Source organism: Hyperolius riggenbachi, chromosome 4, assembly GCF_040937935.1.
Source record: "Hyperolius riggenbachi isolate aHypRig1 chromosome 4, aHypRig1.pri, whole genome shotgun sequence".
NCBI lineage: Eukaryota > Metazoa > Chordata > Amphibia > Anura > Hyperoliidae > Hyperolius > Hyperolius riggenbachi.
The window spans coordinates 468,899,865-468,921,400 of record NC_090649.1 but is presented as its reverse complement, the minus strand read 5'-3'; the positions used below and the strand labels follow the sequence as shown (position 1 = coordinate 468,921,400).

General features: G+C 43.6%; 1 protein-coding gene across 7 annotated transcripts in view; it reads left to right on the top strand.

The window, feature by feature from the left end:
- The window catches only part of USH2A (usherin), a 1,078,291-nt gene that overhangs the window by 530,230 nt on the left and 526,525 nt on the right, over nt 1-21,536 (top strand). For all 7 annotated transcript variants that reach the window (XM_068232882.1, XM_068232881.1, XM_068232884.1 and 4 more), the window contains one exon: nt 14,535-14,682. In XM_068232882.1, coding sequence (XP_068088983.1) covers nt 14,535-14,682 — 148 coding nt within the window. The remainder of the gene's footprint in view (nt 1-14,534; nt 14,683-21,536) is intronic.

Below are 21,536 nucleotides of genomic sequence, written 5' to 3'. Positions count from 1 at the left end.
GATCATGGGTTGAGTGAGAAGAGGACTAGCTTTGGACCCCCTAAAGGGCAAACTGGCTAAGGCCAATGGGGAGCCTATAACTGATGCTTCCAGTGCTGAGGCCGGATTGTACAGGGACTGTTCGAACCACCAGTAAATGGTAGGGAGTACGGCAGCCCAGTAATAAAACTTCATCTTAGGGAGCGCAAGCCCCCCCTGGTCAACCGGGAGCTGCAGGCTAGACAAGGCAATGCGGGGAGAGGAAGCATTCCATATAAATGAGGAGAAAATGGAATCGAGTGTTATGAACAGTTTGGCTGGTAATTTAATGGGAGTGTGTCTAAAGACATATATAAATTTAGGTAGAATGCACATTTTAATGAGATTGACACGGCCAATAAGCGATATTGGGAGAGTAGCCCATGCTCTCAGCTTATCTTTGACCTGTGTGAGTAGAGGCGTGATATTAAGAGCATAGAAATCTCTTATATTAGTTGTGAGTGTAATTCCTAGGTATTTTATTTGGGATACTACTTGTAGTTTTGTGTTAACAGTAGATTGTGTAGGGAAGGAGTCTAATGGTAGAAGGAGGGATTTATGCCAGTTGATTACTAGTCCGGAATATGAGCCAAAGGATTCTATTGTTGTTAGGGCTGATGTCAGGGATGCGTGCGGATCTGCTAGATACAGTAACAGATCGTCCGCATAGAGTGAGACTTTGTCTTCAAGGGAGCCCACCCGTAGACCTAGAATGTCTGGTTGTAGTCGGAGTAGTGCTGCCAATGGCTCTATGGCCAGGGCAAACAATGCAGGGGACAGGGGGCATCCTTGGCGAGTACCGCGCTCCAGGGAGAAGAAAGGGGAGACTTGGTTGCCAGTGCGGACTCTGGCTTTAGGGGAGTGGTACAGGGCCTTAATGTATGTAATAAATTTAGGGCCTATGTTGAATTTTTTGAGAACAGCTCATAAGTAAGGCCACTCAACCGTGTCGAAGGCCTTCTCAGCGTCGAGGGCGGCAATTACCCTACTGCCGGGGTTGGTGTGGTGTACGGATAAATGGGTAAATAATCTGCGAAGATTTATATCGCATCCCTTCCCCGGGATGAAGCCAGACTGATCCCTGTGTATGATGGAGGTGATGACTTTATTGAGGCGGAGGGCGAGTATTTTTGCTAAAATTTTGCTGTCAACATTTAATAACGAGATAGGGCGGTAGGAGGAGCAAAGTGTGGGATCACGTCCTGATTTGTGTATAACGGTAATTAAGGCCTCCGTCATAGAGGGAGATATGGTTCCCACACTCAGGATTTCCTTGTAAACAGTTAGTAATTGTGCAGCGAATTGACCCTTATATGTGGAGTACAGTTCTGATGGTAGCCCATCCAAGCCGGGGGCCTTCCCCTTTTTAAGGGAGAGTATAGCCTGGGTCACTTCAGTAAGTGATATGTCTGCCTCTAATGAGTCAGTCTCATCTGCATCCAGAGAAGGGAGCGGGATGGAGTGTAGGTAAGCATCAATTTCAGCCGGGGCCCTCGACACGGTTGAGGTATATAGCTTCCTATAGTAAGAGTAAAAAGTATTATTAATGTCTCCTGGATGTGTAAGAATGGTTCCGTCATCTACTTGTAGTGACGCTATTTGCGTGCTGGCACAGTCCTGTTTAGTTAATCGGGCTAGTAATTTCCCCGTACGGTCGCCCTGCTCAAAAAGTCTTATTTTAGTTAACTGGAGTTCTCGTCTTGTATTATCAATCTGCTTGCTAGTGAGAGATAGCAATTGTGATTGCCATAGCTGATATGTCTGGGTATTTGGATTTGTGGTATATTCCTGTTCAGCCTGTTTAGTTTTTTCCTCCAGGTTGGTGAGTATAATATTGGACTGTCTCCTCTCCTCCGCTATGCTGGATATGTAAGCTCCACGGATAACTGCCTTATATGCGTCCCAGGTGACCAGGGGGGGGACCGGGTTATGGTCTAGAGAGTGGTATTCTTTCATCCTATCCTGGACTAGATATTTAACCCTGGGTTCTAATAGCCAGTGAGGGGATAGTCTCCAAATTGTAGTGGATATGGAGCTACCGAGGTCTAAAGTGAGGAGGAGCGGTGTGTGATCCGAAATACCCCTGGGCAGCAAAGCAAGGTCATGGACCAGCTGTTGTGCAGAGGGCGTGGCAAAGGCCAGATCTATCCTGGATAGCGTTCGATATGTGGCCGAGTGGCAAGTGAAACCGGGATCATCTGGATATTTCCACCTCCATATATCGGTCAGTGAGTATGCTTGCGCCCAGTCCGTTAGGGTGGAGGAGTTGGGTGCTTTGGAATGTAATCGGTCTGTGACAGTAGAGGGCACCATATTATAGTCACCCAAAAAGAGACAGTGGGGAGTGGAGTAGCTAAGGGAGAGTTGTGCCAGGTCATTGAGTAGGTGTATTGTACCCGGGGGAGGATTATATAGGCCAGTAATCACAATTTTGGTTTCATGAAATTTCCCGTGGATTAGAACATATCTACCTAGATTATCGATTTTAAGGTCCAGGAGTTGGAAAGGAACATTTTTCTTAATTAGAACTGTTACTCCTCTGGAGTAGGAAGAATGTGTAGAGTTGTAGTAATGTCCCACCCATGGTTTTTTTAGCGTGAGGGTTTTGCTGCCGTGGAGGTGAGTTTCCAGGAGAATGACTAAATGTGGCGAGTATTTTTTAATGTAGTTAAATACCAGTGACCTTTTAAAGGAAGAATTTAAACCTCTAACATTCCATATTATACAGGTGATCTTTTCCCGTTTAGGTGTCATTTATGAAAGTAGTGATAGTTAGCATATAGTGTCTCAGTAGTATTAGACCCATAAAAGTGATGCATAATAATTGAAAAATAAAAGATAGTATAGTACCAGCGGAACCAAACAACCCCCCACCCTGCATCTTCACCCAATCTGAATCTGCCTTAATCCCTTAACCCCTAACAAACTTCCCCTCTCCTTCTTAGCTAAAACAGTACTAACCTTACAGGTGAATAAACTTTATACTTATTCTGTGTGTGGTTGCGGAGAAGTTCAACCCGGGGGGGGGCTACCAACTTCTATCTTCTGTGTGAGCTCCGCTACCCAAGGACTCCCAATAAGTATTGGGGGAAAGATTTCTTGAACGTTGCTGGTATAAGTGTACGCAAAGAGGCCCGGACGCACCATATTGGTTATATGGCATAACATGAGATCTAGCCCCCAGAGTCGGCCAGGACTCCCAGAGAGGCAGCCAGAGGGAGTATGGTAATATAGTAGCTCAATAGAGGTCTGCTTTTCCTAGGTTAATATAGGTATAGATTGTTATGCAGTGTACAGTGGATATTTCCTCCGTGAGAGTACAAAGACAGCAGACTTACCACTACAGTGACGCGTAGGTAATAAATGAGGAAGGAGAGGATTCAACGCGTCTCTGCCGTCTGCTGGTCAAAGGATGAAGAAACATCATCAAAATGATAGATTTAAGGCTGCGTTGAGGATATAATTAACGGAGGTTAATTGACGATATCATTGTAAATAAAAGCTGCCTCTCTGGATCGGTGGCATCGTCGGGGGGCTGCTAATTACACTCGTCTGTAGATCCGTTCCGTCGCCCCCAACCCGCCTCATATCATTACAGTATGGCATATTATACATGAAAAGCCGTCTTTACATCGCCGTATTCGTCAAGGCTAGTCTCCCGGCCTGAGGGGGAACACTGACCCGGCGGGGGGGGACCGAGCCGAGGGAGCCGACCCAGTGGTAGGGGCCGCGCACGAACCAAGGCACCAACCGGCGAAAGCGAGCGCCAGCACGATGACAGGGCCCGCACACAGACCGAACATGAGCCGGAGTCCCCCGGCTCCGTCCCCCACCCCCGGCAACGGCCATCCAACATCAATCCACCATCAAATATAACTTCGAGAGGGCGTGACAGTACCTGATATATAAAATAGAGATTCGCACAATCTGATGCAGATTATAACAACGTGTGCCCAGAATTATGAGTGATCGGAGTCACAATCTGCCTCAGAGGGAGAACGCGCCCTCATATCCACATTGCAAGGAGTATGGATCATAATTATATGATAAACAGTGCCTTAAGCCTCACATATATAAAGGATATTTGAAGGATCAGAACTTTGAGGCTACGTATGCCATGCCTCCTATACATATAGCGGTACAGTAAAAATAGTGGCATAAGATATAGATTAACATTATTGGCCAATGCAGCAGAAGAGATCTCCCCATGACCACCAATAGCATGAGACAGCTTGTAGTAGTTCGGTGGTGAAGGAGGGGTGCGGCCTATCGCCTCGTGTGGGCGCCATTTTAGGTAGAGAGACATTTCCCAACAACCTCCGACGTAGAATTCAGGAGGATATGCAGAAAAATAACAGTATATAACATTGGGGGATCGACAAAACTGGTCATATAATGAGTTCTCCAGACAAAAATGGATGTCCCCTCGGGGGGGGGGGGGGGGGGTGCGGAGCCGGCGCGTCCGGGTGTCTCTGCGCCCGTGGGTTATATTAACAAAAATAGAGAAAAATGGACAGTGTACTTACAGTTCCTGTTGTGTAAAAATAAAGATCAGAAATCCAGGTTCATTGTGGCGCTGCTGGAAGAGATTCCAGCCAAGTACAAACGTCCCCTGCAGCATCAAAGAAGAGGGTGTCCCCTTCATGTTGTATTCGCAGTTTAGCTGGGAACAACATGGCGTATTGAATGCCTCTCTCCCTAAGCTTTTCTTTAGCTTTAATAAAGGATTTCCTCATCTTTTGAGTAGCAGCGGTGAAATCCGGAAAGAGCATTATGCGGGTGTTCTCCAGCTGTAAATTCCCCTCCTGTCTGGCTGCCGATAAGATTGCATCCCTGTCTTTGTAGTGTAAGACTTTAAATATGAGAGCGCGTGGAGGCTTCCCAGGAGGGCCCATTTTGCTCGGAATCCGATGAGCCCTTTCGATCGTAAAAAAGGGAGAGAAGGTGTCTGCAGGGAGCAGTCGTTTCAGGAGGGATTCAACATAGGTGGGTACATCTTTCCCCTCGATTCCCTCCGGTAGACCCAGGATCCTGATGTTGTTCCTGCGGTTTCGGTTTTCCGCGTCTTCGGACCTGTCTTCCAGCACTTTAAGCCGGGTATTCACGTTGGGGATAGTGGTAGCATGATCCCTCAACCGATCCTCAGCATCTGAAGTGCGCCGCTCTAGTTCTGTAATACGGTCTCTGACCTTAGACATATCCTGTCTCAGTAGGCCCATTCCCGCCTCCATGTGGTCAAGTTTCGCCGTGAGTGTAGTTTGGCAGCTTTTGATGGCTTCCATCAGGGCCTCGACATATGGCGGAGGGGTCTCTGTTTCTTCCATATCATCCGAGGAAGACAGCGCTGGGTCCTGTTTATTTTTGCCTTTGGAGGTATTAGGAGTCTCCGGGGGACCATCCTGTCCACGATGTTTCTCCCCTTTATCCTTATCTTTATTGTTTTTGAGGCGTTGAGACATCGGTGCGGCGTATGGGTGGAAGCGCGCCGAAGGAATTCTAGACGGGCCTAGGCCCTGGTCCCAGTCAGGATCAACGGAGTCCGGCACTGCGCAGCTACCGCCCGGAGGGAGAGTCCAGTCAGCCAGCGCTGCTCCAGGGTATGTATGGAAGTAGTTAGCTGGAGTAGAGTGCGTATCTGGGATTATAACCAGCAAGTTATAGGATAATTAATTACAAGGGCAGCGGAGCTCTCACACCACGCGTCCTCTCAGCTCTGCATCCAGGCCACGCCCCCCATTATTATTATTATTATTTAGTATTTATATAGGGGCAACATCTTACGCAGCGCTGTACAGTATATATATATATATATATATATATATATATATATATATATATATATATATATATATATATACATATACATACATATTGTCTTGCCACTAACTGTCCCTCAAAGGAGCTCACAATCTAATCAAGTAAAGTACCTGTTACCTTCACAATCCATGACTTGAAGGACAACTGAAGTGAGGAGAATATGGAGGCTGCCATATTTATTTCCTTTTAATCAATACCAGTTGCCTGGCAGCCCTGCTGATCTATGTGGCTGCAGTAGTGTCTGAATTACACCAAAAACAAGCATGCGGCTAATCGTGTCAGATCGCACAATAATGTCAGGAACACCTGATCTGCCGCATGCTTTTTCAGGGTCTATAGCTAAAAGTATTAGATGCAGTGGGTAATGAGCACAGCCAGGCAACTGGTATTGCTTAAAAGGAAATAAATATGGCAGCCTCCATATCTCTCTTGCTTCAGTTGTCCTTTAAAGGATACCTGAACTCTTATGTGACATTATGAGATGAACATAGGTACATATAATATTAGTCCTACTAAGATATTGTCTGAAGTCCCTTTCTTTTTTTCCAGACAGCAAATTTTAAAAAAATAAAATAAAAATGTTATCTTTGCATATAAGCTTGTCGAACAGTTTCTCATATATAGCCCAATGTCCTGAAAAGTAAATAGAAGCCAAAACTATGTGTAACGTTTGCGGGATTTTATTTTTGTGGTCAGCGCACAGAACGCGCGCCGACACTACGGAAATCCTCCACAAATGTGTATTTAAGTATAACCCAGCTATGGTGCTATGCACCTGTAGAGGGAGATTCCCACCGGCAGATGGAGCTGTGGAGTACAGACGGACTCAGCCTCTGTACTGCCACAGATACCAGATGGGAATTGCACGAGTGAAGCAACGTAGGGCTGGATAGCCCTAAAAGAGAAAGAGCACAGAGACAGAATAAATGTGTGTCCACCAATCTAGTCGACATCCAGTGATGGTGAACACACAACAACCGAACCAAAGTGGGAATGCAATCGCAAGAGAGGCGATTGCCAGAAGTGACACAAGACTGAGCAGGACAGAGCACGAGAGTAGCAAAGGCACAGCAAGCAAGAACAATAAGGAAAATAACAAACGCTAACTAAACGCGAACACCGCACTCATTCGCAACAGCGAACGCGTTTAAGCACAATCACCGCGCGTTAAGCACCCAGTGATAAGCGTGCCACCCTAACTAACCAACGGCACACAAACACGAAATAGAGAATGTGAACGCTTGCTAAACGGTTACCTCACCGAGCCTACAGCAAGCGTTCGTACAAGACAAGACAGAGAGGAGGAGCAGCCAGCAGCAACCGCAGCTCTGGCCTACACTCCCAGACAGAGTTCAGAAGGAACCATCGCTACTGCCGCTAGAGCGACTGCGATCCAAACAGACAAACAGATGGGGCTACCAGTAGCAACTGCTGCTCTGGTTAGCACCCCTGAGGCAGAATACAGAAGGAGGCACTGCCACTACCACTAGGGCGAATGCGATCCAGACAGATAAACAGATGGGGCTACCAGTAGCAACCGCTGCTCTGGTTAGCACCCCTAAGACAAAATACAGAACGATTCCTAGTCGACCGCCGCTGACGACAAGGCAATCAAGACAGAAAGGGAGAACAAGGCAATACAAATAATACAACCTGACTGCACTAGAAGGAATGCCTAGTGCAGTCCCCAGGAATTACTCTACGATAATCTTAGCAAACGACAGCAAGGCTGACACTCTAGAAGTGTTTGCAGGAACAAACCTTCATGACCAGCAAAGGATTCTGGGAGCACATGGTATTTATACTGCACGCCTTCAAAGGAGGCAGCCAACCAATCTGCATGACAATTATATGCAAATTCCTCAGCAGCAGAGCAGGTCTGAAACTTGCAAAGCAAAGACAGGTCTCTTTTCCAGAGACCTGCAGCCCTCAGACTTAAGGAATGGACAAACAGCTGTCTGCCCGTGCAGACAGCTGAGCAGATCGTTACACTATGCTATTTGGTTGAGGAAACAATACTCATAGTAGTGTAAAAGGGTTGTTACTTCTGTTTGTTTTGCAGCTGAGTGAAGTAGATTTTACACCAGGCTGTCAATTCTGCTGTATACAAAGCAGTCTTAAAAAGGCGTACATTAAAAATGTGAGACTCTGTTCTATGTTACTAATGTTCTATTTACCATTGGTACTACACATACAATGAATGATCTTATAAGTTTGTTTTCATGTTTGCTGAGTACTAAGGTGTGTGGGGCCCTAGGCAATTGTCAGAATTAAAAAATTAAGTCAGTGGTACCATCAGAGTGTTTTCTAAAAAAAAATATTTTATTTACCGTATATACTCGCAAGCAAGCCGAATTTTTGACCCCCCAAAAGTGGGCCAAAAGTTGGGGGGTCGGCTTGCTTGCGAGTCATGGGTGGGTGGGTGGATAGATAGGTGCTGTCCCTCCCCGCTCCCCCCGCGGCCACCGCTGCTATTACCTTAGGCGGCGCCGCTGCCTCTATCCCCGTCCTCCTCCGGTAACTCATTCACAGCAGCGCGCCCCCCGCTGCTGTGATGACGCAGGAAACCATAGAGAGCGGTTCCCATAGTAACGGCATCGCGCTACAGGAAGCCGCTCTCTATGGTTTCCTCGTCATCACAGCAGCGAGAGGCGCGCTGCTGTGAATGAGTTACCACCCGGAGGAGGACGGGGATAGAGGAAGCGGCGCCGCCTAAGGTAATAGCAGCGGCGGCCGCGGGGGGAGCGGCGAGGGACAGCACCTACCCACCCACCCACCCATACTGGGGCACTATGCTAGCTATATGGGGCACTATGCTAGCTATATGGGGCACTATACTAGCTATCATGGGGCACTATACTGGGGGCACTATACTAGCTATAATGGGGCACTATACTAGCTATACTGGGGGCACTATACTAGCTATACTGGGGGCACTATACTAGCTATAATGGGGCACTATACTAGCTATAATGGGGCACTATACTAGCTATACTGGGGGCACTATACTAGCTATACTGGGGGCACTATACTAGCTATAATGGGGCACTATACTAGCTATAATGGGGCACTATACTGAGCACTATACTAGCTATACTGGGGGCACTATACTAGCTATAATGGGGCACTATACTAGCTATACTGGGGGCACTATACTAGCTATACTTTGGGCACTATACTAGCTATAATGGGGTACTATACTAGCTATAATGGGGCACTATACTGAGCACTATACTAGCTAAACTGGGGCACTTCACTAGCTATACTGAGCACTATACTAGCTATACTGAGCACTATACTAGCTATACTGAGCACTATACTAGCTATACTGAGCACTATACTAGCTATACTGAGCACTATACTAGCTATACTGAGCACTATACTAGCTATACTGGGGCATTTTACTTGCTATACTGAGCACTACCTACCTATACTGGGCACTATACTAGCTATACTGGGGGGATCACGCGGCCAGCGTTTCCTACCCCCGGCTTACATGAGGGTCAATCATTTTTTCCTGTTTTTTGGGGTAAAAGTGGGGGGGTCGGCTTACATGCGGGTCGGCTTGCTTGCGAGTATATACGGTATTTGTGCCTGAAATTACACAATGTTTAAATAATTGCTATTAAAGCGAATATCTATCCTCTAAATGAAAATGCCCCAGTTCTCCTGTCACTGAAAGTGAAGAAAAACACTATTCTATTTTCTCCATCTCAACAGTGACAGAATGGCTTTTTTTGTGGGGGGGGGGGGGGGGGGGGGCATATACCAGAAGTTGGGTGATATGGAGTCCTCAAGGATGGCTTTGGGGGGGGAAGAGACTGCAGGTAATTATAACTTTCCCTTAAGTTAAATACTCATCTTGCGATCCAGGAAAATGGCGGGTATATACACGTCTATCCCATCATGTCACATGTCATTTGGGGTACACTTTAAGCTTATTTTATCAAATACATTTGGTCTCAAAAAGCTTTAAATATATATATATATATATACAGTGGGTTGCAAAAGTATTCGGCCCCCTTGAAGTTTTCTACATTTTGTCACATTACTGCCACAAACATGAATCAATTTTATTGGAATTCCACATGAAAGACCAATACAAAGTGGTGTACACGGGAGAAGTGGATTGAAAATCATACATGATTCCAAACATTTTTTACAAATAAATAACTTCAAAGTGGTGTGTGCATAATTATTCGGCCCCCTTTGCTCTGAGTGCAGTCAGTTGCCTATCGACATTGCCTGATGAGTGCTAATGACTAAATAGAGCGCACCTGTGTGTAATCTAATGTCAGTACAAATACAGCTGCTCTGTGACGGCCTCAGAGGTTGTCTAAGAGAATATTGGGAGCAACAACACTGTGAAGTCCAAAGAACACACAGGACAGGTCAGGGATCAAGTTATTGAGAAATTTAAAGCAGGCTTAGGCTACAAAAAGATTTCCAAAGCCTTGAACATCCCACAGAGCACTGTTCAAGTGATCATTCAGAAATGGAAGGAGTATGGCACAACTGTAAACCTACCAAGACAAGGCCATCCACCTAAACTCACAGGCCAAACAAGGAGAGCGCTGATCAGAAATGCAGTCAAGAGGCCCATGGTGACTCTGGACGAGCTGCAGAGATCTACAGCTCAGGTGGGAGACTCTGTCCAACTATTAGTCATGCACTGTACAAAGTTGGCCTTAATTCCACTTCTCACATGTACACCACTTTGTATTGGTCTTTCACGTGGAATTCCAATAAAATTGATGCATGTTTGTGGCAGTAATGTGACAAAATGTGGAAAACTTCAAGGGCGCCGAATACTTTTGCAACCCATTGTGTATATTATATATATATATATATGTATATGTATATATGTATATGTGTATATATATGTATATGTGTATATATATATATATATATATATATATATATATATATATATATATATATATACATACAGTATATCTTCTTTTATAATATATATATATATATATTAAAACACACACGTGTATATATGAAATACTGTGTGTGTATATGTGTATATATATATATATATATATATATATATATATATATATATATATATATATATGCGATTATTATTTATCTGATTTTTGGAACAATGATTTCTGAGATACAGCAAACTTTACCTAGTTTTTGCAGACTTTAACTTGGAATTCTATATCAGGGCATTTGTTTTGATGAACACTATAAGAAATATTCCATCCTTGATTATGATTTATGAATAAATTTACATTGATGCGGATAGCATGCATACATTTATCCCCGCTCTGTATGCACATGGAGGGTCTAAATATATCCCCCCCTTATCACTTGAACATTGTAGAAAAAAAAAGTAAAATAATAAAAAAACAAGCAATTAAAAATTAGGCGAAATAAAAAATGTATTCAATACAGCGCGCAAGACAATCTGCATATCCTTTGTGCCTAATCTGGAGATTGCAAAGGTAGCGTTTAATAGGAATCAATCTCGCATTTTACCTTATGTCTGGGTCTAAAAATATGTTGGATGGCTCCTCGCGAAACATTCATTAATTTAAATGCGGCGGGGTCATTTAGAGATCATGGTGATGTCTTGATTCCGCTAAGCAACTTCCAGAGGGGGACGAACAGGCAGGAAAAAGCCATAGATTTAAAGACAGTATTATTTACTAAGGTTGGGGATCAGTAAAGAGCTGCTGTAATGAAGCAAACAGGAGTAGATGCTTTTAAAAGTTATCTGTTATCAAAAGTTTCCAACCTCTTATCAGATTATTGTGAAGACCACTACGGTAGGTAGATATCAAAACAGTGGCTGTGCAATTGTAGCTACTGGCCTCACCTGCAGGCAGGCCCGGATTTACATCACAGGAGCCTATAGGCACAGATGCTCTTGCACCCTCCACTAACTTATAAACCCATACCGAACTGCACGGCAAATGTGCTGGCTGGCCCCGTTGTCACTTTTCCATTACTTTCCCTGCCCGGCAAAGGTAGCCACTAGTGTCTCTTAATACTGGCTACCTAATATCAACCCTCTGGGCGATACAATTGCATCGCCCAGGAGGGGGCATAGCACTTCTTTGTTTTTTTTTTAAATCATGTAGCTAGCCTAGCGCTAGCTACATGATAGCCGCTGGGCAGCGGCATCCCCCCACCCCCTCCGATCGCCTCCGGCGATCAGCGCAAGCAGGAGATCCCGTTCTGAACGGGATCTCCTGCTAGGCTTCCCCCGTCGCCATGGCGACGCTCACGATGACGTCACCGACGACGTGACGTCAGAGGGAGTCCCGATCCACCCCTCAGCGCTGCCTGGCACTGATTGGCCAGGCTTGCCAGGGGGAGGGGGCTGCGTGGCACGGCGGGTAGCGGCGGATCGGCGGCGAGCGGAAGTTATACGCAGCTTGCAAAGTGCTAGCTGCGTGTAACAAAAAAAAAATTATGCAAATCGGCCCACCAGGGCCTGAGAAATCCTCCTGGGCGACATACCCCAAGCTCTGCTCGGGATTATCGCCCAGGATGCTAAGTAGCCAGAGTTTCCCCCAGGTATTTGGTAGCTAGAGTTTTCCATGACTGAAGGGAGATCTCATTAGTGGAATGCCGAGAGCTGGGTGAGTAACCGTTCCTTTATGCTCCACTTAGGACTCTACATAGAGAAGGAGGGAGGCACTTGAGGGATGTGAGCTGCCATTCCATCATCAGGCGGGCGCCTGTAGGCACGAGCCTATAGTGCCTTATGGTAAACCCAGCCCTGCCGGCAGTATAAAAGATCTATATAACGTTCAGGCAGTTTTGCATGTATTCAAAAACATTCTCATTGCAGGTGGTGCGCGTACACTAATGCAGTTGCACAACTGCAATTTTATTCATGTTTTAACAATCCTTACTACAATCTCAAAAGACCCAGGCAACAGTTGCAAACTTTCGCCATCTAATAGCAGTGTTATGTTTACTTGCATTACTTATTGGGTTCAGTGTCAGAATCGTCAAAAGATAGTCAGGATATTGCTAATCTGTGCTTTCCCATACTATAATATTGGCTTTGTGACAACATTTTCAGCTGTGTTTTTTGGTGTTAACCTCCTTCACTAGCTTAACAGTCGCTGATCCCATCATCAACTATCCTGGCGTACATGTAAAAGGGCACCATAGAGAATCCTATGGGAAAGTATAGGGCGGGTGCGGACGACGTGTACTGTTCGCCGCTAAGGCAAGCTGACAAACGGTCGATATCTGCTGTTTTGTCATCACTAATAAAGGATCATTCATTGTTCTCAACTTATCTAAAAAACTAAATGCTAATGCCTGAGAAAGGGCTCACAGGAGCATGAAACTGACTGGTGCCATAGCGCTATTAAATTATGTGGAACGATTGTTGAAATTGAATTGAACTTTATCACATGGAGTTTTGTGTCTGCACCTATTTTTGATGAAATAAAAAATGACTTGAATATGATTTTGGTATGCCCAATATCGTTCATGATTGGTGTGTGGTGATCACCCTGGGACATACCAAGAATGTGGGACAGAGGGATTTGGTTCCCAAAGAGGGACTGTCCCTCCGAAAAAGGGACAGTTGGGAGCTATGCCTTTAATAATCATATTTTCAATGAAAGCATTAAAAGCAACATGCATTTTATTAAAACACACTCAATAAATAAAAAAAATATGCTGAAAATGTCAAATATGTTCCTTTTAACAGCCTCTTTGGATTCCAGTACGAAATTAGCTGTTTGTGGGCCTGGAAAACATGTTTTAGAAATATGAACTAAATGATTGGTAGATGCTGAAGATGGTAGAAGGTCTATGCCTCCTGATGATCACCATTGGGATATTGCCTGCATGAACATCTATTGCTTGTATAGTACTAATAGCAATGAAAGGAAGGGCTGCTCAATCCTTGGCTGAAATGCCCCTGGTATTCAGTTGCTATTGACAGGGCTACATGTTGGCCCATTCCAAGTGATGCTATGCTGGCAAATAAGCAATCATGCACTGCAGATTCTGTCACAAATTGTGAAATTTTACTTACAATGTGGTCCCCAGGCAAAATTAGCCTGCGAGCCCCTCTGACAACCCCCCTGCCCCCCCCCCCCCACACACACACACACACAAAACTGAGCCACTTTTGATGCCAAATCCCCCCTCCTACCAGGGCCATAAGTCAGTTGCTGGGACCTCCTAGGTCACACACCCCTAACTTAACAATGGTCCCTGGGGCCCCATAGAGTCTTCGGGAAAAGTAGCATCTCACCTGTCCCTGTGGGCACCCTCCTCTGTCAGTCCATTGCTCCATGCGCTCTCCATCTTAATCCACCACTGGCCACATCTTCCCTGTGACCTGGCAAATGTTATCACAGAATAACATGTATTGTGGTCAATGAGGAGAGAGGCCTGTGCAAGGTTGAAGACAGGGAGCGGAAGGAGCCATGGATTGGTAGGTGATGGGCTAATCTGCTGAAGACTCTGCGGGGACCAAAGTTAAGTTGGAGGGTGACCTGGAGGGACCTGCATACTTCTTAGGGTCCTCGGGCAATTGCCTAGGTTGCCCTTATGGTACTTCCTGTCCCGGATCTCACAACACTATCCAAACCTTCATTACCGGCAAATACATATTCTTGTCGGGTATGTAATGATTTGTGTGTATATTCAAAAAAGTTTTAATGACTGAGTTAGTTGAGTGTCTCTTTTTTGTATTCTGTTGACAGGCTTGTTCTAGAGGAGGCTGTACAGCAAGCAATGTCACTGAGGCTTCTACAGAAGAAAGTATACCTGAAGGTGTTCAGACCATAATCGTTCAATCATTATCCCCAGACTCCTTCAATATCACTTGGTCTGAGCCAGTGCACCCCAATGGTAAGTTGGCACGGGTCATGTTCATGTTCTTTGACAGGGACAGCTCAGCAGTAGAACTGTCAGAGAGCAGCCTAGGGGTGGTCATCTAAAAACAAAACTAGCCATAACTTTCTCCTCATGTAAAACACTATTTTCACAATTTTCCTAACATTCACACTTCCTCCCCCACCATGGTGACCTTCTCTGTTTGGGACCCATTTTTTGGGGGGCCACCATGATTATTTCGACCCAGCAAAACCTGCTATGGAAGGTTGGCTCCTGTATTGAGGAAAGATAGATGGGGGAATATTTGGAGCCTCTGATAGCCCTGGACTTGCCCCCAACCCCCCTTGGCCACACACACACTCCCCACAGCTGTAGTGACGGTTCTCCCCAGTAGTTCCACTACATGTTCTATTAATTCCTCCCCCTTTTCACTGTATACCCCACCTATCCTAGCGTAAATAAAATATTCTTTCTTTGAGTGGCAGGGTTACGTACATACAGCAATATACAGAAATAAGAAGTGTTTCTGATGCTTACATCAGGATAATCAACAACAAAAATATGCCTTTGACAAGATATCGACCTATGTATGAATCAATGCTAGGGTCAATGACTCCATGCATCATTTTGAAAGGGTGTGAAGACTCTGAATAGACCACAGAGGAGGTCTCTCTATGGACACCTTAATTAATGGTTGAGCTAAGCTTTAGGGATATCTAGCCTGAAACATTCTACGTGTTGATCCTCTCCCAGATTATTATTATTATTTATTGTATTTATAAAGCGCCAACATATTACACAGCGCTGCACAATAGATAAATGGGTTAACATACAGGTAGAACATACAGAAACTCGCAACAAAACAAGATCATGCAAATGATTTGATAACAATACAGTGTCATAGGTCAAAATAGAGACTGTTCGAGTCTACAAGAGGGGTGGTTGTGAGTAAGATTGTATAATCAAGCTGGATACATTAGGGAGGAGGGCCCTGCCAGAGGCATACAATCTAAAGATGCTTGTCCTTGTGGTTTTATGCTCTGCACACTTACTTGATGGGTTAAACTCTATGACTGTTGGGAAAGTGTGTTTCGTACCAGTGCTGTCTTGCCTCTGCAGTCCAAGATCTGGGCCACCTCTGTGGACTCCTACTCCCATGCAAGTTTTTGCTTCAATATTTTCTCGAAATTTGAAAATTGTATTTTCGATGCAAAAAAGGACTTTGACCAAAATTCACAAGCAACATTGATCGGCACCCAAATTACACAATGAGCGCTGCAGTAGCCATAATTAACGTTACAGCCTATGGCAGCGCCAAAATCCAGCGCAGCGCAGGTGCCGAATGGCCGATGAAATCACCTACTTCGTTAAAAAGTATTCTGAAATGTATAACATTCTACTATATGTCATTAAGGTTCCTCTTTAAAACCAAAATATGAATGTGGGACTCCTGGAATTTTTTATTTAACATAATTTTATAGACATAGCGTAAGTATAATCAAGGCCGAATTTATACTTTTTATGCCCCTAGGGCCAAGTATTTTGGGGCTTCCGTTGCATGGGCAGCAGCACTCCTCGCATTCCATGTGTAGCGGAAGCAGGAAATTTGGGCGCATGAGGCAGGTGGACAAAAAGGGCGCCGCCATTCACTCCCATAATAAATATCGTTTAAATCGGCGCCCAACAGGAAAAAAGGGCGCCGGAGAAAAATAACGTTTTAAAAGCGGCGCCCGGAGACTTTTAATGTTTTATAACTGTTTCTCATGATTACACATTATTTAATGATTTATAATTTTTAAAACATTATTTTTAAACGAAAAACAGTACAATATTTTTTAAAACATTACTTTTAAACGAAAAACCGTACAATATTTTTTTTTTTCATTTTTAAACGAAAAACCGCACCATATTTTTTTAAAACGTTATTAATGCTTATCACAGGGGGGGTCTTAGGTTTAGGCACCACCAGGGGGGTCTTAGGTTTAGGCACCAACAGGGGGGTCTTAGGGTTAGGCACCAACAGGGGGGTCTTAGGGTTAGGCACCAACAGGGGGGTCTTAGGGTTAGGCACCAACAGGGGGGTCTTAGGGTTAGGCACCAACAGGGGGGTCTTAGGTTTAGGCACCACCAGGGGGGTTTAGGGTTAGGCACCAACAGGGGGGTCTTAGGGTTAGGCACCAACAGGGGGGTCTAGGGGTTAGGGATAGGTACAGGGAGGGTTCTGTGTGAGAGTAGGGTTAGGTATAGGTTTAGTAAAATTCTTATTAATGTTTTATAAAACGTTATTATAAATTTCAATTTTTAAACAGGGAAGATTAACGTTTTTAAAATTGCCGATTTTATACACATTATTTAATGATTTATAACTTTATAAAACATTATTTTTAAACGAAATATAACACAATTTTTTTTAAACGTTATTCATGATTATCTTTTAAAACCCTGCGCCCTTTTTTCCCGGCGCCCTTTTTTAACGTACGCATGTGTAGCCCCCTCTTTCATGTACAGTAGTCCCTTTCTTTTATGTGCAGCTGCCTTGGGCATCCTCTTCACTTTTTCATGTGTTGCTCTCATTTGCAGCCTTCTCTTTCACATGTAGCAACCCCTATTTCCCATCCAGGTACCTCCTTGGACTGCCGCCACCCAAGGCCCAAGCCTTCGTAGCCTTTCCAGAAATCTGGCCTTGAGTATAATATTTTTATCTAAACTTTTTATATTCACTTTTAGTTAAAAATATAAAAGTAAAATAACTGAACAATGTGTCCTTTGGTCCTATTTTTTTATATACATAAAATAAAGGAGGGGAAAAAAAATCATGCATCCCCTTCCAGTTTCTGGTCACTGCATAACATTTTTTTTTCTGTGAATCTTTTCATAAACAGCTGTTAAAATTTAATGTGCGCTAAAATGAAGATTTATTTTGTTTAGCAGAATGAAATGTAAGGAATTTAGCAGCAAGTCTTACATTGTGTAGCAATAAGCAATGGGCAGAAAGAAAATGGATACTGAGCTTGTTCTTTTATGTCAGCATCTCTGAGGACATAAGTGTGACAAAATCCATTTGCAAGACGCTTAACATTTGTCGTTAATAATGCATCAGTCACAAACGCACGTCAAAACAACTTCGGAGTCAAAAAGAATAAGCAAAGAAAGTTGTGCTATTTACATTTCACTATATGTTTATGTCAAAGAGAGCAGACAACCTTTTTCCTGTGTAAATAATAATAATTAAAAAAAAAACACTTAATGAAACACCATTTTAATTTAAACATAAACAAACCAGCTACGCCTTCAGATCAGTTATAAATATTGCAAGGATTAAAGTACTACTGAAGCCAGCTTAAAAAAATAAAATAAAATAGATACTTACCTATGGAGAGGAAAGGTTCTGGATCCTTCTTCTGGAGTCCTCAGGAGTCATTGGAAGCATTCATATCCCTGAGTAGTTCTGAAGATGGGTGGCTGCCAGGGGCGTATCTAGAGGGGTGCAGGCATGGCTTCTACCATGGGCGCCACAGCACCATGGGTGCCTTTCCTGCCCCTGTGTTTCAGATTTCAGATCAGATTAATTTTGTTATTTGGGGAACATGGCTAGTTAATTTATATATGTAGGGTGCACTTGACTTAGTGTTAGAAAAGAGGACAGAGATGGAATAAGAAGAGATATTTCCAATCAAGTAACTTCAGCAATATCCCGGGCCAAAAAAAAGGCAACCATAACACATGTACGCTAGAAAGGATGCTGTTTTCAGATGGAAGGGGGTGGGGGGTTGATGGGGGGAGGGGGGCACAATTTTAGCGTTTGCCATAGGCTCTATATTACCCAGATACGCCCCTGGACTGGCTGCATACTGCACACACAAAAGTGTACGCATGCGTAGCCCTCCAGGGACTCCTGAAGGTGTGCAATTTCAACAGGGCATGACACTGGACCAAATCCACGGAGAGAGGACAGGGAAAGCTCTATTGGAACCAGAGGCTTCACTCTTCATAGGTAAGTATCTTACTTTTTTTTCAGCTTACTTCCCATCTTGCTTTAATTGGAAATATTATTTATACTTGAATCACAACCACTGTGTAGGACATTCTTATATAATGAATCCATCAAAATAATTTGTTTATTTCCTTACAACACTCATTGTTGTCCTCCGAGGAAGCGGCATTTGGTTATGAAATATAAGTCAGGCTGTGTATAGGATAGAAAGAATCTCTGTAGTGCAATTACCTTAACAAAGGGGACCTTGCAAAGCCTCAAAACAATTGTTGGTTTGTCTACCATGGACCAATAAAGTTTTCAAGGACTCAACCACTACAGGTGTCTACATCTCTACTGTATTTGGGACATTATTCTTGTCCAATAGTCTTGCATCCTGAACATTCCTTTGTGTGCCGCCTCCTCTCTGTGGGCCCTATCCAATTCACTTTTTTCTCTTAAGTTTTCTCCTAGGAGATATTTTTAAATCTTATCAATAAAAGCAGCAGCAAGCAATAAAATATAATAATTTTGACAGCACTTTTCTCCTACTTTTTGGTACTTTTTCAATTGCAGAGTGCTGAAAAGTTATTTTAAAGAAAACCTGTAAATCAAAAAGTTCCCGTGGGGGGTACTCACCTCGGGAGGGGGAAGCCTCAGGGTCCCAATGAGGCTCCCCACGCTGTCCTCCGTCCCTCGGGGGTCTCGCTGCAGCCCTCCAAACAGCGGTGATGTAAATATTTACCTTTCCGGCTCCTGCGCAGGCGCTGTGGCAGCTCTCGGCTCCGAAATAGGCGGAAGTACCCGATCGGCGTTGGGTCTGCTCTACTGCGCAGGCGCAAGTCTCCTGCGCCTGCGCAGTAGAGCAGACCCGACTGAGATCGGATATTTCCGTCTACTTCGGAGCCGAAAGCCGCAATAGCGCCCCCGCTGGAGCCTGGAAAGGTAAATATTGAACAAGCTGATGGATTTGTCGGGCCGCTGTTCGGAGGGCTGCAGCGAGACCCCCGTGGGACAGAGGACGGTGTGGGAAGCCTCATTGAGACCCTGAGGCCCCCCCCCCCCCCCCCCCGAGGTGAGTACCCCCCAGGGGAACTTTTTGATGTTACAGTGTCTCTTTAAATAAAAGATGAAAAATTATCTCCTAGGAGAAAGCTTGTGCTCAGAGGTATTGTTTTTATATTTATCAGAATAGATAAGAATTGCTGCTTTTCCTTAGTGATGAGCACACATTTTGCAAAGTTGTAATTCCACAGCATAATTATAATGCAACATTTTGGGGAAAATCGTGATTAATTTAATTTGTAAACATAATCAGGAACTGTAATTTCACAATTTAGCGTAATTTTGCGCCAACTTTAGTGGTTATTAGCAAAGTTCACATGCATGCTATTGTCACCAAAATTGCGATGTAAGACCTTGTGGTTTAGAAAATCGATTTTGAAAATACAAAGGAAAAATGGTTTTTAAACTGTAATTTTTCTGAGTTTAAAAACTATTTTTCCTTTGCATTTTTAAAATCAATTTTTGAAAAATTCTTTGACTTGTTCCCACAATTAGGTGATGATAGCATGTGCTTTGCGATTTACCGCTAAAGTCGGCACAAAATTAGGCAAAAATTACGCGAAATTTCAAAACGGACTATACGAGATCAATTCAATGTACAAATCAAAATTACGTATGGCCATAATTGTGAAAATGTACGTGAACTTTATCACAATCTTAACAGATTACAATTACCAACTTTAATCGCTAATGCAATGGGGTCAGCTAAGGTTCTATTTTTTAATTATTTTTTCTTTTTATTTTGTATTTAAAATTATTGAGCATAAGCATATACCGGACTTCATTAGAAGGAAGGTTTCTTCCTGTAATTTTTAATTCTGAATCATTTCCTATCCTGATATCATCTGTGCACAAAAGAGACAAATAGGAGTATGAAAAAGAAAACCTTTTCGCTTTTTACAAACATATTTTGCCTTCCTGAGTATTTTTTCGAGGTAGTTTTGTAAGTTGGTACCTTTCACTGTTCTACCTAATGCAGGTCTGAGACTGAAAGGCAGATTGATATTTTTCTTAGTTTTAGCATATGAGGCTGTGAAAATGGTTGCTATATATCTTGCATGTCCTTGTCTTAATTCATATGTGCATACGCATACAAAGTAGGCTATGAAATAAAATCTGCTCGAGTTTCCCAAATATATTGTAAGGTGGCTGTGACTGATGTAACCCGTGTGCCCTTGAAACGCACTGAAGTACGGACATGCATTTTGCTGGAAGAGAAATTATCTTGCCGCGGATTACTGTTTTATTCAATGGCTAAAAGGGTTTGTGTTTTTGATCAAAGTTAACGAGAGACCCGGATCATTGCTCGGTGAAGATTTGCTTCTCGGGATCATAATGGGGCCCTAGCTTATGCATTCCAAATCAGCAGGAGTTTTGGTCAAAGTAATGTTCTGTTGTCATCGGAGTCACGTGGTGACAATAGCTGTGGTTAGGTCTGAGTGCAAGTTTGTATATAACCTATAAAACATACCTATGTGGTATTTGTACACCAAATGGATTTCCTGCTGGATGCAGGGAGTACCTGTGTTGGTTTTCTCATGGGTGCAGGAATACTTGCGTTGGTGTTAATTGATTATGTGTATGGTTTCATAAATTCATTAACTATAAAAATGACTGATTTATTAAAGAGGAACTATAGTGAACTTAAAGTGAACCTCCGGACTAAAAATCTACTCAGCAGAACTGAAAAGGTTTGGTGTTTCTTTAACAGTTTCACAGCATCAGAACTTTGTTTTTCTTACCAAAGCATCATTTTTAGCTGCATTTTTAGCTAAGCTCCACCCATCAAAGAAAAAAAGCCCAGGCTTTCTTTCCCTGATGCTGTGGGATT